The 13,827-nt window shown below is 32.5% G+C and overlaps 2 protein-coding genes across 2 annotated transcripts; both read left to right on the top strand.

Moving 5' to 3' along the window:
• The first annotated feature begins 2,642 nt into the window (after positions 1–2,642).
• LOC139900100 (uncharacterized) lies at positions 2,643–9,487 on the top strand. The gene is made up of 4 exons (XM_071882902.1): positions 2,643–3,732; positions 3,928–4,331; positions 5,442–5,682; positions 9,477–9,487. Exons 1-4 carry the CDS (start codon positions 2,643–2,645, stop codon positions 9,485–9,487), a joined length of 1,746 nt encoding a protein of 581 aa, XP_071739003.1.
• Positions 9,488–12,268: 2,781 nt separating this feature from the next.
• Positions 12,269–13,194, top strand: LOC139896343 (heat shock 22 kDa protein, mitochondrial-like). Its single transcript, XM_071878969.1, has 2 exons — positions 12,269–12,577; positions 12,674–13,194. Exons 1-2 carry the CDS (start codon positions 12,412–12,414, stop codon positions 13,084–13,086), a joined length of 579 nt encoding a protein of 192 aa, XP_071735070.1. The 5' UTR covers positions 12,269–12,411; the 3' UTR covers positions 13,087–13,194.
• The last annotated feature ends 633 nt before the right edge of the window (positions 13,195–13,827 follow it).

Below are 13,827 nucleotides of genomic sequence, written 5' to 3'. Positions count from 1 at the left end.
ATAAATAATATTTTGATATAAAATTTGATTTAATAATTTTTATAACATTTTTACAGAATATAGAACCTATAAAAAATATAAAATTATTTATTTAGATCGATTTGATATTTATTACCTAATTAACTTTGATTTAATCTAAACCGAGAACATATGCAAAGAAAAATGGAAATAAATATAAAAACTTGGAAAAATTATTTTTGTAAATGTTTCTACTGATTCATATACCTAACTAGAGTTATAAAAATTAAGAACATAATTTTTAGGTGACTAATGGAATTAATCAACAAATTAAATCGTATATGTATATAATTCGGCTAAACTAATTAAATATATTAATATTATATTATTACTATTATTATAATATATCAAAATAATACTTATAATAACTAATTAATTCCTTTCCCTATTATACATACATATACTTTATTAATTCATAAAATACAATAATATATATAATAATAAACCTAAACTTATATACACTTAAATAAATAATAAAGATAATCGAATTATTAATACGATAACAATAAACTTATTAATATCATATTATTAATACATAAACATGTCGTATTTCTATACTCACATAATGGGTGAAGGTTATGATTAAAAGATAACGTATGACTTATACGAACTCACCGCTATTTACGGTAAAGTGGATGATGTCTAGGTTGCCATAATGAGAATAAGGTTTTGGATTAAACGAAAGGTTGTAGACTTATAGTCCAACTGAAAGTTCCTGACCCCCGGTTACATCTGATCATCCCGACTTACTTAATAGCAACGAAGTTTGGACGAAGTTGTACAACGTCTTAATGTGGAGGATTATAACCCAAACGTTCTAAAACTATAAACCTGCTTTAAATGGAAACTTTTCAAAAGTAGAAACTCTTACTATAAATTGTCACTATTAATATAATCCTTATATTAATAAACATACTTTTTGTCTGTTAGAACATAACTAAGTAAACGTTATATCTCTAGGTTGAGATCTCCGTTACTTACTTCCGTCATTTCTTTTCTTTGTGGATTATCTTCAACTGCTATTTAAGGTGAACTTCATAGCCCCACTTTTTACTGTTTCATAACTGATTTACAACTTTTGGGGTGAGACACATGCTTGCTTATTAACTGTTTTACGCTTAGACACAAGTACTAAATTGTTAACTATGCTGTCATGCTTTGATTCATGCTAAATCTCTACCGTAATATCGTTAATTGCTACGTTTAAATGCAAACTTAATTATTGTGAGTAGGCCTATTGAGAGTAACGTCTCTAAACATTTGACCGTTGGTCTTTGGTTACATATTAATGATTCCACGATACTGGCAGTACAAGGTGTCATAGGGTAAATTGTTTAGTAGCGATATTACAAACTACAGCAACACTTTTAGATTGATATATCTATATTGATCAACTTTAAACTAAATCTTGTGGTCTAAAACTTTGGATATTATTTATAAACCTATGAATTTCACTCAACCTTTTTGGTTGACACTTTAAGCATGTTTTGTCTCAGGTGATGATTGAGCTAGCTGCTACTTGCTTCTAGATGATTGATGTATGCTTTGCTGCTTGCATGGAGTCCATCATTCATATTTATCATGTTATTTAGACATTTCCCATTTACTGTACTCTTATGATGTAAAATTTTGAATAATGCTTCCGCTGTTTATTTAATAAATAAAACGTCTCCTTTAGAGTCGTTCTCGCTTATACACTTGTGTTATGATATTAGTTAGTCACAGTTACCCCCGGTTCCATTTAGGGGGGTGTGACAGATTGGTATCAGAGCAGGATTGTTGTAGAGAACCAGGATTGCATTTTATGTGTGCCTTATGTGCTAGTTAGGGTACCTTAGCAATCTTTAGGACTATAACCTTTCATGCCTTAGTTTTAAGTGCTTTTCCCTTATATCTTACCTCATGCTTTTATGTCATCCTTAGAATCATTCTAGTTCTCTTTCCTTCTTTCTTTTAGGATGCCTAACCATAATCCGATCACCATCTCTGACTCCGAAACTGAAGGATCAGTCAAACGTAATCCGATCATCATCTCTGATTCTGAAACTGAAGGATCAGGCAACTCACCAACTTACGCACCTGCTACTCCACTTGCATCACCAGTTTATGTTCCGACTACACCGCCTGCATCACCAGTCTATATGCCCGCTACTCCACCATATTCACCACCTGCTGGAGAATCCCAAATTGATGCTGACTATGATGGGGATGATGATGAAGAAGAAATCATGGAGGAAATTATTGAAGAAGAAGAAGAATCTGAACCCGAGAAGGAGTCTGAGTTCACTGTTGTCTTAGCTCCCTCTCAAAAGAGGAAGGAACCTGAGACACCTATTGTTGAAACCCCCAGTCCCTCCAAGAGACTTAAACATAACTAACTTAGTTATAAAAAAAAAATCAAGTGTTTTTCATATAAAGGCTTTGCCTACTCATCGTTTTCTGTGTAATAAGGATAATTTATCCATTCGTTATTAATAAAAGTCAAGTGTTTGTTTTTAAAAATCTTGTCTTATCTCACCATATCTATATGTGTGTGTTGTGTGATTATTATGAATCATAATTGCAAACTTATATTTATAGCACCATAACTCTTCAATTAATACTTTATTTATGTATTGAAGAAAATGACTAGTGGTGCGAAAACAAACGACAACAACACTATTCCCAACATCACTCTCTCTGCCGAGCAATTTCAGATACTTTTAGCTGCCGCCCAGGGCAACCACAGCAATGGCAACAATGGTCAACAGAATCTCCCCAAAACTTATTCATACAAGGATTTCTCAAACTGCAAACCTCCAAGCTATAAAGGAAATGAGGGACCGGTTGAACTAACTTGGTGGTTCGAAAAACTTGAATCTATTTTCTGGATGTGCAATTGTGCCGATGTTAATCGCGTTAAGTTTGCTACAGGATCTTTATCTGGCGGTGCACTGACTTGGTGGACCGCATACTCTCAAACTGTGGGACTTGATGCTGCAAATGCCATTCCATGGACTGTCCTAAAAAGAATGATGACGAACAAGTATTGTCCGAGAAATCAGGTCCAGAAAATGGAAAGTGAGTTCTGGGAACTCAAGGTGAAGGGTACTGACATTGAGGCTTATACCAACCATTTCTTAGAGTTGGCTACATTGTGCAACGACATGGTACCTACAGAACACAAGAAGATTGAACGTTATGTTGAAGGTCTGTCTGATGAGATTCAGGGTAATGTGATAGCTGCTGGTAAGGAGACCGTCGATGGTGTGATATTGATGGCTCAAAATTTGGTAATGGCGAAAAGAAGGAAGCTCGCCACTAATAAGCAAACTGAAGTAAAAGCTGCTGATAATAAAAGGAATTTTGAGCCTGCTCAGAGTTCGGGTCAGGGTTCAAACAAAAGGGTTAGTGATGCTACAAAAAGTAGTTATATTGGAACAAAGCCATTATGTAATCGCTGTGATAAGCATCATCATGGGAGGTGCACTGTTGAGTGCAGTAGGTGTAAGAAAATTGGTCACTTAACCAAGAATTGTAAGGTTGTGCTGCCTGCAACCAACACTCCAGCTGCAAAGACTAATCCAACCGTGCCTACTTGTTACGGTTGCGGGGAAGTTGGGCATTTCAGAAACCAGTGCCCTAAGAACAAGACTGCAATAGCGGGTAATGCTAAGGGTAGAGCATTTCTCATGACTACCGAAGAGGCCCGTGAGGAAGATGAAGTTATAACGGGTACGTTCCTTGTTAACAATTGATATGCTACTGTTTTATTCGATTCCGGTGCTGATAGAAGTTATGTGTCTACTGAATTTTGTGCCTTATTCACTGAAAAACCACAAGCCTTAGAAATCAAGCGCCTTGTAGAAGTAGCAAACGGTAAGGTTATGAAAATAGACAACATTTATAAAAATTGTGATCTGATTCTAGCCGACAAAAACTTTAAGATCGACTTACTGCCAGTCGAATTAGGAAGCTTTGATGTAGTTGTAGGGATGGATTGGCTAACCCCGTTGAGAGCTGCAATCATGTGTTGTGATAAAACCATTAATATTCCTCTTAAGAATGGTGAAACCCTAATCATACAAGGAGAAAAGAGTGGTTCTAAACTTAATATCATCTCTTGTATCAAAACCCGTAAATACATGATGAAGGGGTATCAAGCCATCTTGGCTAATGTTAAGGAAGTCGAACCAGAAGAGAAACGAATTGAAGATGTTCCGGTAGTTAGAGAATTTCCTGAAGTTTTTCCTGAAGAACTCCCTGGTCTTCCACCTCAAAGACAAGTCAAGTTTCAAATCGATCTAACTCCCAGTGCTGCACCTATTGCAAAGGCACCATATCGACTAGCTCCATCCGAAATGAAAGAATTATCCATCCAACTACAAGAACTCGTAGAGAAAGGATTCATTCGTCCTAGCTCATCTCCATGGGGAGCACCTGTTCTTTTTGTTAAGAAGAAAGATGGCACGTTGAGAATGTGTATTGATTACCGAGAACTCAACAAGTTAACTATCAAGAACCGTTATCCACTTCCGCGTATTGATGACCTATTTGACCAACTGCAAGGGTCAAGTATCTATTCGAAGATTGACCTTAGGTCATGGTATCATCAGCTGAGAGTTAAGGAAACTGATGTTCCCAAGACTGCCTTTTGAACTTGTTACTGACATTACGAATTTCTTGTTATGTCTTTTGGTTTAACAAACGCACCTGCTGTATTCATGGATCTTATGAACCGTGTATACAAACCTTGTCTTGACAAATTCGTGATTGTTTTCATCGACTATATCTTAATCTATTCCAAGGACGAGCAAGAGCATGAACAACACCTACGTTTGATTTTAGAGCTCTTGAAGAGAGAACAACTGTATGCCAAGTTCTCCAAGTGTGAATTCTGGTTACGAACAGTTCAATTTCTTGGACATGTGGTTAATAGTGAAGGAATACATGTCGATCCTACAAAAATCACTGCTATTCAGAACTGGGAAGTGCCTAAGAATGCGAAGCATATTCACCAATTTTTAGGACTTGCTGGTTATTACCGAAGATTTATCAAAGGATTTTCTATTCTGGCGAAACCTCTTACTAAGTTAACTTACAAGGGGAAGAAGTTTGAATGGTCTGAAGAACAAGAATCTTCATTTAAGATTTTAAAGGAGAAATTGGCCACAGCCCCGATTCTATCTTTACCTGAAGGAGACTAGGATTTCATAGTTTATTGTGATGCCTCGAATCAAGGTTTCGATTGTGTATTGATGCAACGTCAAAAAGTTATTGCATACGCATCTAGACAACTTAAGAAACATGAGAAGAATTATACCACACGTGACCCGGAGTTAGGAGCTGTGGTATTCGCTTTGAAGATATGGAGACATTACCTTTACGGAATTAAATTCACGGTGTTTACCGATCATAAAAGTCTTCAACATATCTAAAATCAGAAACAACTAAACATGAGGCAACGGCGATGGGTTGAACTACTAAACGACTATGATTGTGAGCTTAAGTACCATCCCGGTAAGGGAAATGTTGTTGCCGATGCTCTCAGTCGAAAGGAACGTAATAAACCTATTCGAGTCCGAGCTTTGAACATGGTTATTCAGACTAATCTTACAACTCGAATCCGCGAAGCACAACTTGAAGCATTGAAGGAAGAAAATGTCCAACTCGAGAGACTAAAAGGTCTTGAAAAGAAACTTGAACTCAAGGGAAACGGAACACGGTATTTTAATAACCGAATCTGGGTCTCAACCTTTGGAAATCTTCGAGAACTAGTCTTAGATGAAGCACATAAGACTAGGTATTCTATTCACCCAGGCTCTAGTAAAATGTATCACGATGTGAAAGAGTTTTATTGGTGGCCTAATCTGAAATCTGATATTGCTGAGTATGTGAGCAAGTGTCTTACTTGTTTAAAAGTTAAGGCCGAGCATCAAAAGCTGTCTGGTTTACTTCAACGGCCAGATATTCCGCAGTGGAAGTGGGAATGTATCACTATGGACTTTATTACTAAATTGCCCAAGACTTCTAGTGGCAATGATACTATTTGGGTCATAGTGGATCGCCTTACTAAATCTGCACACTTTTTACCAATCAAGGAAACTGACAAGATGGAGAAATTGTCACAACTTTACATCAAATAGATTGTCTCACGTCATGGAGTCCCTATTTCTATCATTTCTGATCGCGATAGTCGATTCACTTCTAGATTCTTGAAAACTTTACAATCTGCTCTTGGAACTCAACTCGACATGAGTACCGCTTATCATTCGCAAACGGATGGTCAAACTAAACGAACCATTCAAACATTGGAAGATATGCTTCGTGCTTGTGTTATCGACTTCGGCAAAGGTTGGGACAGGCATCTGCCCTTGGCTGAATTCTCTTACAACAACAGTTACCACTCAAGTATTAAGGTTGCACCTTTTGAAGCCTTATACGGACGGAAATGTAGATCACCCCTATGTTGGAATGAACTAGAGGACAGACAGTTAACTGGTCCTGAAATCATACATGAAACTACCGAAAAGATCGTACAGATTAAGAAATGATTGGAAACTTCCCGCAGCCGACAGAAGAGCTATGCTGATAATCGTCGAAAGGATTTGGAATTCCAAGTTGGTGATAAAGTCATGTTGAAAGTATCCCCTTAGAAAGGCGTCGTTCGTTTTGGTAAACGAAGCAAACTAAGTTCGCGTTTTGTTGGGCCTTTCAAGATTACTGAGAGAATTGGTCCCGTGGCGTATCGATTAGAACTACCTGCTGAGCTTAGTAGTGTACACGACGTATTTCATATCTCGAACCTGAAAAAGTGTCTTGCTGATGACACACTTGTTATTCCTTTGGATGATCTCCGCATTGATGATAAAATGCACTTCATCGAAGAACCTATAGAAGTTATGGATAGTGAGATTAAACGCTTGAAACAAAGCAACATTCCCATTGTTAAGATCCGTTGGAATTCACGGCGTGGCCCCCAGTATACCTGGGAACGTGAAGACCAAATGAAACGGAAATATCCCCACCTCTTCTCAACCGCCGATGCATCTTAGAAGTCTACTTGAAACTTCGGGACGAAGTTTTCTTTAACGGGGAGGTATTATAACAACCCTCACATTTCCATACTTGAATTGATTAATTTGCCCCTAGGGTTGTTATCCATACGTAATATATGATTAAATTCGACGTTGATTAAATATTTATTTTTAGTCGACACGTTTTGTTAACTAAAGTTTACACTAATTATATAAAATAGCTTTAGTTAATATTAATATTAATGTGTATTATATATAAAACTATAAGTAACATAATAATTAATTAAATGATAAGTTATTTTTATCATTTTTTATATTTTTAACTTATAAAAAAAATAAGATTTTTTTTATCAATTAAATAATGAGCCCATGAATTTTGACTAAAATATTTTCAAAGACAAAAACTTATTAAAAACATTTTTAACATGTTTTTTTTTTAAATTGGCACCTTTATTTTATTATATTTTTTTCTTTTCACTAACCATTTTTACCTATAAATACCAACCTAAAACTCATATATTTTTTCACACAACTCCTAAATATTTCTCTCCAAATTTTGAAGAAATTTGAGGTACTTTCTTTTCCTTCTTTTTATTTCATTTTTTTCTTTCGGTTTACATAAAATAATATATAAATCGGATTAAATAGTTATAAATCATTAAAATTAGTAAAAATAATTTTTATAGATTCTATTAATCACATATAAGTTATTAAATTCAAAATATTAATTTATATGTTGTTCTATATATTTATTTTTATTTTTGTTTCGGTTAGTATATATATATATATATACTATAAATCAATAAAAATTAGTATATGTACTTAAAAACTGGAAAAAAAATATTTTCATAACTTTAAATTAACATAAAAAGAATATTAGAATTGAAATCAAAATTTATTTACTATTTTATATATATATATATTCTATATTTTAATCAAAACCATATATATATATATATATATATATATATATATATATATATATATATATATATATATATATATATATATAAATGATATAAAATATTAAGATCAGTAAGAATTGTATAAAAATTAGTTAGAAATATTAAGGAACATGTGAAAATGATTTTTAGAATTTTTGGAATATAATTTATATTTAATTACGAATTACTTATTAATTAAACACGAAAACTATGAAAAATTCGTAATAAAATATAAACAGTAATAAAAATAATTATAAATTTTTTTTGAGATTACTATATTTTTATAAACAAGTAAAAATTATAAAAATTAAATAAATGGGTGGATTAGTATTTAAATAGAATTTACTTTTGTATTATTCTAAACCGAGAGAAATAAAAAAGAAAATACAAAATAAATACAAAAGTGTATTAAATCTATTTTTATAAAATTTTTATATGATTAGTAGCATCACTAGATACTGTAAAAAATATAAAAATTAATTTTAAATTGTTTTTCCTATTTATTTAATTATAGGCCGATTAGAATGGTTAAATAATTAGAAAACATTAAATAAATAATATTTTGATATAAAATTTGATTTAATAATTTTTATAACATTTTTACAGAATATAGAACCTGTAAAAAATATAAAATTATTTATTTAGATCGATTTGATATTTATTACCTAATTAACTTTGATTTAATCTAAACTGAGAACATATGCAAAGAAAAATGGAAATAAATATAAAAACTTGGAAAAATTATTTTTGTAAATATTTCTACTGATTCATATACCTAACTAGAGTTATAAAAATTATGAACATAATTTTTAGGTGACTAATGGAATTAATCAACAAATTAAATCGTATATGTATATAATTCGGCTAAACTAATTAAATACATTAATATTATATTGTTACTATTATTATAAAACATCAAAATAATACTTATAATAACTAATTAATTCTTTTCCCTATTATACATACATATACTTTATTAATTCATAAAATACAATAATATATATAATAATAAACCTAAACTTATATACACTTAAATAAATAATAAAGATAATCGAATTATTAATACGATAACAATAAACTTATTAATATCATATTATTAATACATAAACATGTCGTATTTCTATACTCACATAATGGGTGAAGGTTATGATCAAAAGATAACGTATGACTTATACGAACTCACCGCTATTTACGGTAACGTGGATGATGTCTAGGTTGCCATAATGGGAATAAGGTTTTGGATTAAACGAAAGGTTGTAGACTTATAGTCCAACTGAAAGTTCCTGACCCCCGGTTACATCTGGTCATCCCGACTTACTTAATAGCAACGAAGTTTGGACGAAGTTGTACAACGTCTTAATGTGGAGGATTATAACCCAAACGTTCTAAAACTAAAAACCTGCTTTAAATGGAAACTTTTCAAAAGTAGAAACTCTTACTATAAATTGTCACTATTAATATAATCCTTATATTAATAAACATACTTTTTGTTTTTTAGAATATAACTGACTAAACGTTATATCTCTAGGTTGAGATCTCCGTTACTTACTTCCGTCATTTCTTTTCTTTATGGATTATCTTCAACTGCTATTTAAGGTGAACTTCGTAGCCCCACTTTTTACTGTTTCATAACTGTTTTACAACTATTGGGGTGAGACACATGCTTATTAACTGTTTTACGCTTAGACACAAGTACTAAATTGTTAACTATGCTGTCATGCTTTGATTCATGCTAAATCCTTACCTTAATATCGTTAATTGCTACATTTAAATGCAAACTTAATTATTGTGAGTAGGCCTATTGAGAGTAACGTCTCTAACCATTCGACCGTTGGTCTTTGGTTACATAATAATGATTCCACGACACTGACAGTACAAGGTGTCATAGGGTAAATTGTTTAGTAGTGATATTACAAAGTACAGCAACACTTTTAGATTGATATATCTATATTGATCAACTTTAAACTAAATCTTGTGGTCTAAAACTTTGGATATTATTTATAAACCTATGAATTTCACACAACCTTTTTGGTTGACACTTTAAGCATGTTTTGTCTCAGGTGATGATTGAGCTAGCTGCTACTTGCTTCTAGATGATTGATGTATGCTTTGCTGCTTGCATGGAGTCCATCATTCATATTTATCATGTTATTTAGACATTTCCCATTTACTGTACTCTTATGATGTAAAACTTTGAATAATGCTTCCGTTGTTTATTTAATAAATAAAACGTCTCCTTTAGAGTCGTTCTCGCTTATACACTTGTGTTATGATATTAGTTAGTCACAGTTACCCCTGGTTCCATTTAGGGGGGGTGTGACATATAGCAACCGTGATTTTCAACTAATTATGTCGCAAGTTATTTCATTTATACATTACTACATTTATAAACTTAAACTTGTTGTCGATCCGTTTGGTAAACTAAACTTTGTAAGTCTTATACGTTTCAAATGAATGCGACATAATTTTGTTCAAACGCGTCTCATTTAGGGACTACGTCCACGCAACGGGACCTAAGTTAACGGCGCCGTCAATGACGATTTTGTCGGGTCGCCACACATATCCATTTACAAGCAATCGTATCGTAAGTCATGGGGAATAGTCAAAGGTTAAATGAATTCATGTAAACAATTTTAAAATTTTGTAACTCAACATTACAGACTTTGCTTATCTTGTCGAAATCATATAAGATTTAAGTTTAAATTTGATCGGAAATTTATAGAGTAAACCCGAAAACCCTAAACCATAAACTCTAAATCGGGCTAAATTCGAAAAAAACATTTCACACAAGATGAAAACAAAACGATGCAAATAAACTCAGCAGCAAAACATTCAATGCATTTAATGTTTTTTATTTTTTTCGTCGAGCGTTTTTCCGCCAAAATAAAGACATTCATCACAAAGTGTCTTTTTTAAATGTTCATATTTTCATCTAATCTATAATGTTCGTGAACAAAGTTTTTTCAAAAAACGAAAAAACAAAATTGCTTCCCCCTTCCCCTCGAAAAAGTGCTTCCTTATTGATTATATATATATATATATATATATATATATATATATATATATATATATATATATATATATATATATATATGGGCGGGATCATTGGGGAAGTAACCAATCGGGGGGAAGCGGGGGGAAGTAATTTTTTTTCTTTTTTTTGGAATTTTTTTTCCGGCATCAAGATCACACGAAAATATAAACATTTAGAAAAGACACTTCGTGATGAATGTTATTATTTAGGCGGAAAAACGATTGACAAAAATAACATTCAAGATAATATTGTTCGTGAAGAATGTGAACGTTTTCTTTCATGTTTTGTGAAGTAAAAATTTAGCCCGATTTAGAGTTCAGGGTTTAGGGTTTGGTATTTTGGGTTTATTCCATAAACCCAAAACACCAAACCCTTTTTTGGGTTTATTCCATAAACCCAAAACACCAAACCCTAAACCCTAAACCCTAAACTCTAAATCGTTCGTGTTAAAAACTCAATCTAAATCCTAAATCTAAACCCGCTTCCCCCGATTGGTTACTCCTCTTGATCCTACCACTATATATATATATATATATATATATATATATATATATATATATATATATATATATATATATATATATATATATATATATATATATATATATATATATATATATATATATGAAGAAAAAAAATGAGATGAATGGGGATGATTATGAATAAATCATTTAATTTAATTTAATTAAATACGATATTTTTGGTATGTATTCGTATTCTGTATTATTATGTACTAGTGAAATGTCCCGTGAAAATACATGTTTGTTTAAACGAAACAGTTTAATGATATGTTTTACGTATTAAGTGAATGTAAATGTTAAAGTCATTTAGCTTATTGTCTCGTGGAACCACGTATTACGACTAAGAAACTTGTCGTTGATATTTACAAACATAAAGTTCGCTCAAAGTTGAGTATTTATATTTATATTTTTAATAATAATAATAATTAATAATAATAAATACCTTTTAAATTTTTTTAGAAAAATAGAATTACAATTTAGGAGAGATTAATATTTCTTTTTATAAAAGATTTTATATTATTTTTTAAATTAAATTAATATATAATTATAACATTATTATTATAAAAATTCAGCTTAATGATACATCATCATTTTAGAGATTTATTAGACTCTATAGAGTTGTGAAATGGACTTCATCATACCCCCGAAAGGCCCAATTCATTTGAAAAAATAATAATAATATTATAATAATACTAGTGAACTGGTGAATGTATGTAAGAGCCCATTTATCAGGTATCCCCAATTCTTTAGAAAATCAAAATTAGGGTTGGTAGATTGTAGTGGCTTGTACAATACGACAAATTCATCCTATTTTAGTTCTCATTTCGGCGTTTGTGTAATTTATTACTGTGTGTGGAATTGTTAAAGTTGGAGCAATTATGTTAAAGCTTGTAGCTTGTTCGCGTGTTCTAAAACATGCGGTGACCTGCCGATCTTCTATCCGGTTCTGTCCACCGTCATCTGTGACGTCTCAGTTTATAAACACGGCAAGTTTGCGCCTTTATTCTACTGAGCCCCCAAAACGCCATGATTTGGCTTCTGCAGGTAAATTTTTTTTATAAATTCGTAATTATCTTTAAAAAAGTTTAGTAATTTCTTGTTACTGATGCTTAATTAAATTTGTAACAAAAAATTACTTAGATCTGTTCAGTCGATTAATTCGAAGAGTAAGTCGGTTCTCAAAGAGGGTGAGGATTTTTCTTCCACATAATGTGAAGGTGGTTAGACCAAGCAGTAAAAAGGAAGATGCGGACGGCCTCTACTTTATCATTCCTTTGAATCCAGTGAGGCTGGAGGACGTGAAGGTGTCTGTTGATAAAGGCACTATCTTCATCGAAGGCAACAACAGTACCGATCCACGTATAAAGAATGTTTGCTGGATTGATTTACCAGATATAGATTTACCAGTTAAGATGTTTAAAAGTAGTGATATTAAGGCCGAGGTTGATCCCCATGGAGCAGTGATGTTAATTATTCCCAAGCTGAAGAAACAGGAATTGGTGTATAATGTTAATTTAATAATCAGTGATAAGAGGCTCCCTTTGGAGGAGTAAGATGGTTATCTGAATTGTGTTGTTGTTTAATCGTAACACATTTCTTTTTTAGCTAGCTAGCTTTGAATAAACAAAGTTTTATGTATTAGATAAACAAAGTTATTCTTCCTGAAGGTGATGTTCATTTACTTGTTGCATTTTTCTATTTACCAAGTACACTTGTTGAAAGAATTTTAGATAGATAGATAGATAGGCAAAACAAATGATCATGAAATAAACTGCAAACCATTAGACCTTCTTTAACGGCCCCGTGTTGGGGTGTATGTGCTCCCAACACGCCTCCAACACATGGCTAATGCGGCGTGTTGGGTCGTGTGCTAGTGGCGTGTGTGCCAAGTGCACGGGAAGGTAACCAGCGTGCTCCAATTTATCTTGTTTTTGATTGGTTAGTTTTTTTTATTTTTTATTTTTTATCCACTATTTCACCCAATTTTCAATCAGATTTTAACGCATCACCTAATACGCCACTTAACACTTCACTCAATTATTTACCAGTATACTAGCACGCTCATCAAGCACCCAACCCCACCCAGCAACACGCCAAAACGCCCCGTGGGATAAAGATGGTCTTAATATCTTTCATCTGTAGATTGAAGAAACCACAAAAATGTTTGATTTAAAGCTATTGCAAAATGCACTGGGGGTACAAAATAGTATTGGGTCAACAAAATAATACTACGTAACTACAGTACTTAAATGATATCAGTTTTTTTTTTTTTTTTTTTTTTTTGATGAATTCAG

This window comes from Rutidosis leptorrhynchoides, chromosome 3 (assembly GCF_046630445.1).
Source record: "Rutidosis leptorrhynchoides isolate AG116_Rl617_1_P2 chromosome 3, CSIRO_AGI_Rlap_v1, whole genome shotgun sequence".
Taxonomy (NCBI): Eukaryota; Viridiplantae; Streptophyta; class Magnoliopsida; order Asterales; family Asteraceae; genus Rutidosis; species Rutidosis leptorrhynchoides.
The sequence above is the reverse complement of the archived record's forward strand: the minus strand, read 5'-3'. Positions and strand labels throughout refer to the sequence as shown.

Excerpts from the sequence above, each read along its gene's own strand:
- LOC139900100 (XM_071882902.1), top strand. The coding sequence starts at position 2,643 with ATGACTAGTGGTGCGAAAACAAACGACAACAACACTATTCCCAACATC. Across the intron at positions 3,733-3,927 it reads GGAAGATGAAGTTATAACGG|CCGACAAAAACTTTAAGATC; the intron begins GTACGTTCCTTG and ends ATCTGATTCTAG. Across the intron at positions 4,332-5,441 it reads GTGCTGCACCTATTGCAAAG|AAACAACTAAACATGAGGCA; the intron begins GCACCATATCGA and ends ATCTAAAATCAG.
- LOC139896343 (XM_071878969.1), top strand. The coding sequence starts at position 12,412 with ATGTTAAAGCTTGTAGCTTGTTCGCGTGTTCTAAAACATGCGGTGACC. Across the intron at positions 12,578-12,673 it reads CCATGATTTGGCTTCTGCAG|ATCTGTTCAGTCGATTAATT; the intron begins GTAAATTTTTTT and ends AAAATTACTTAG.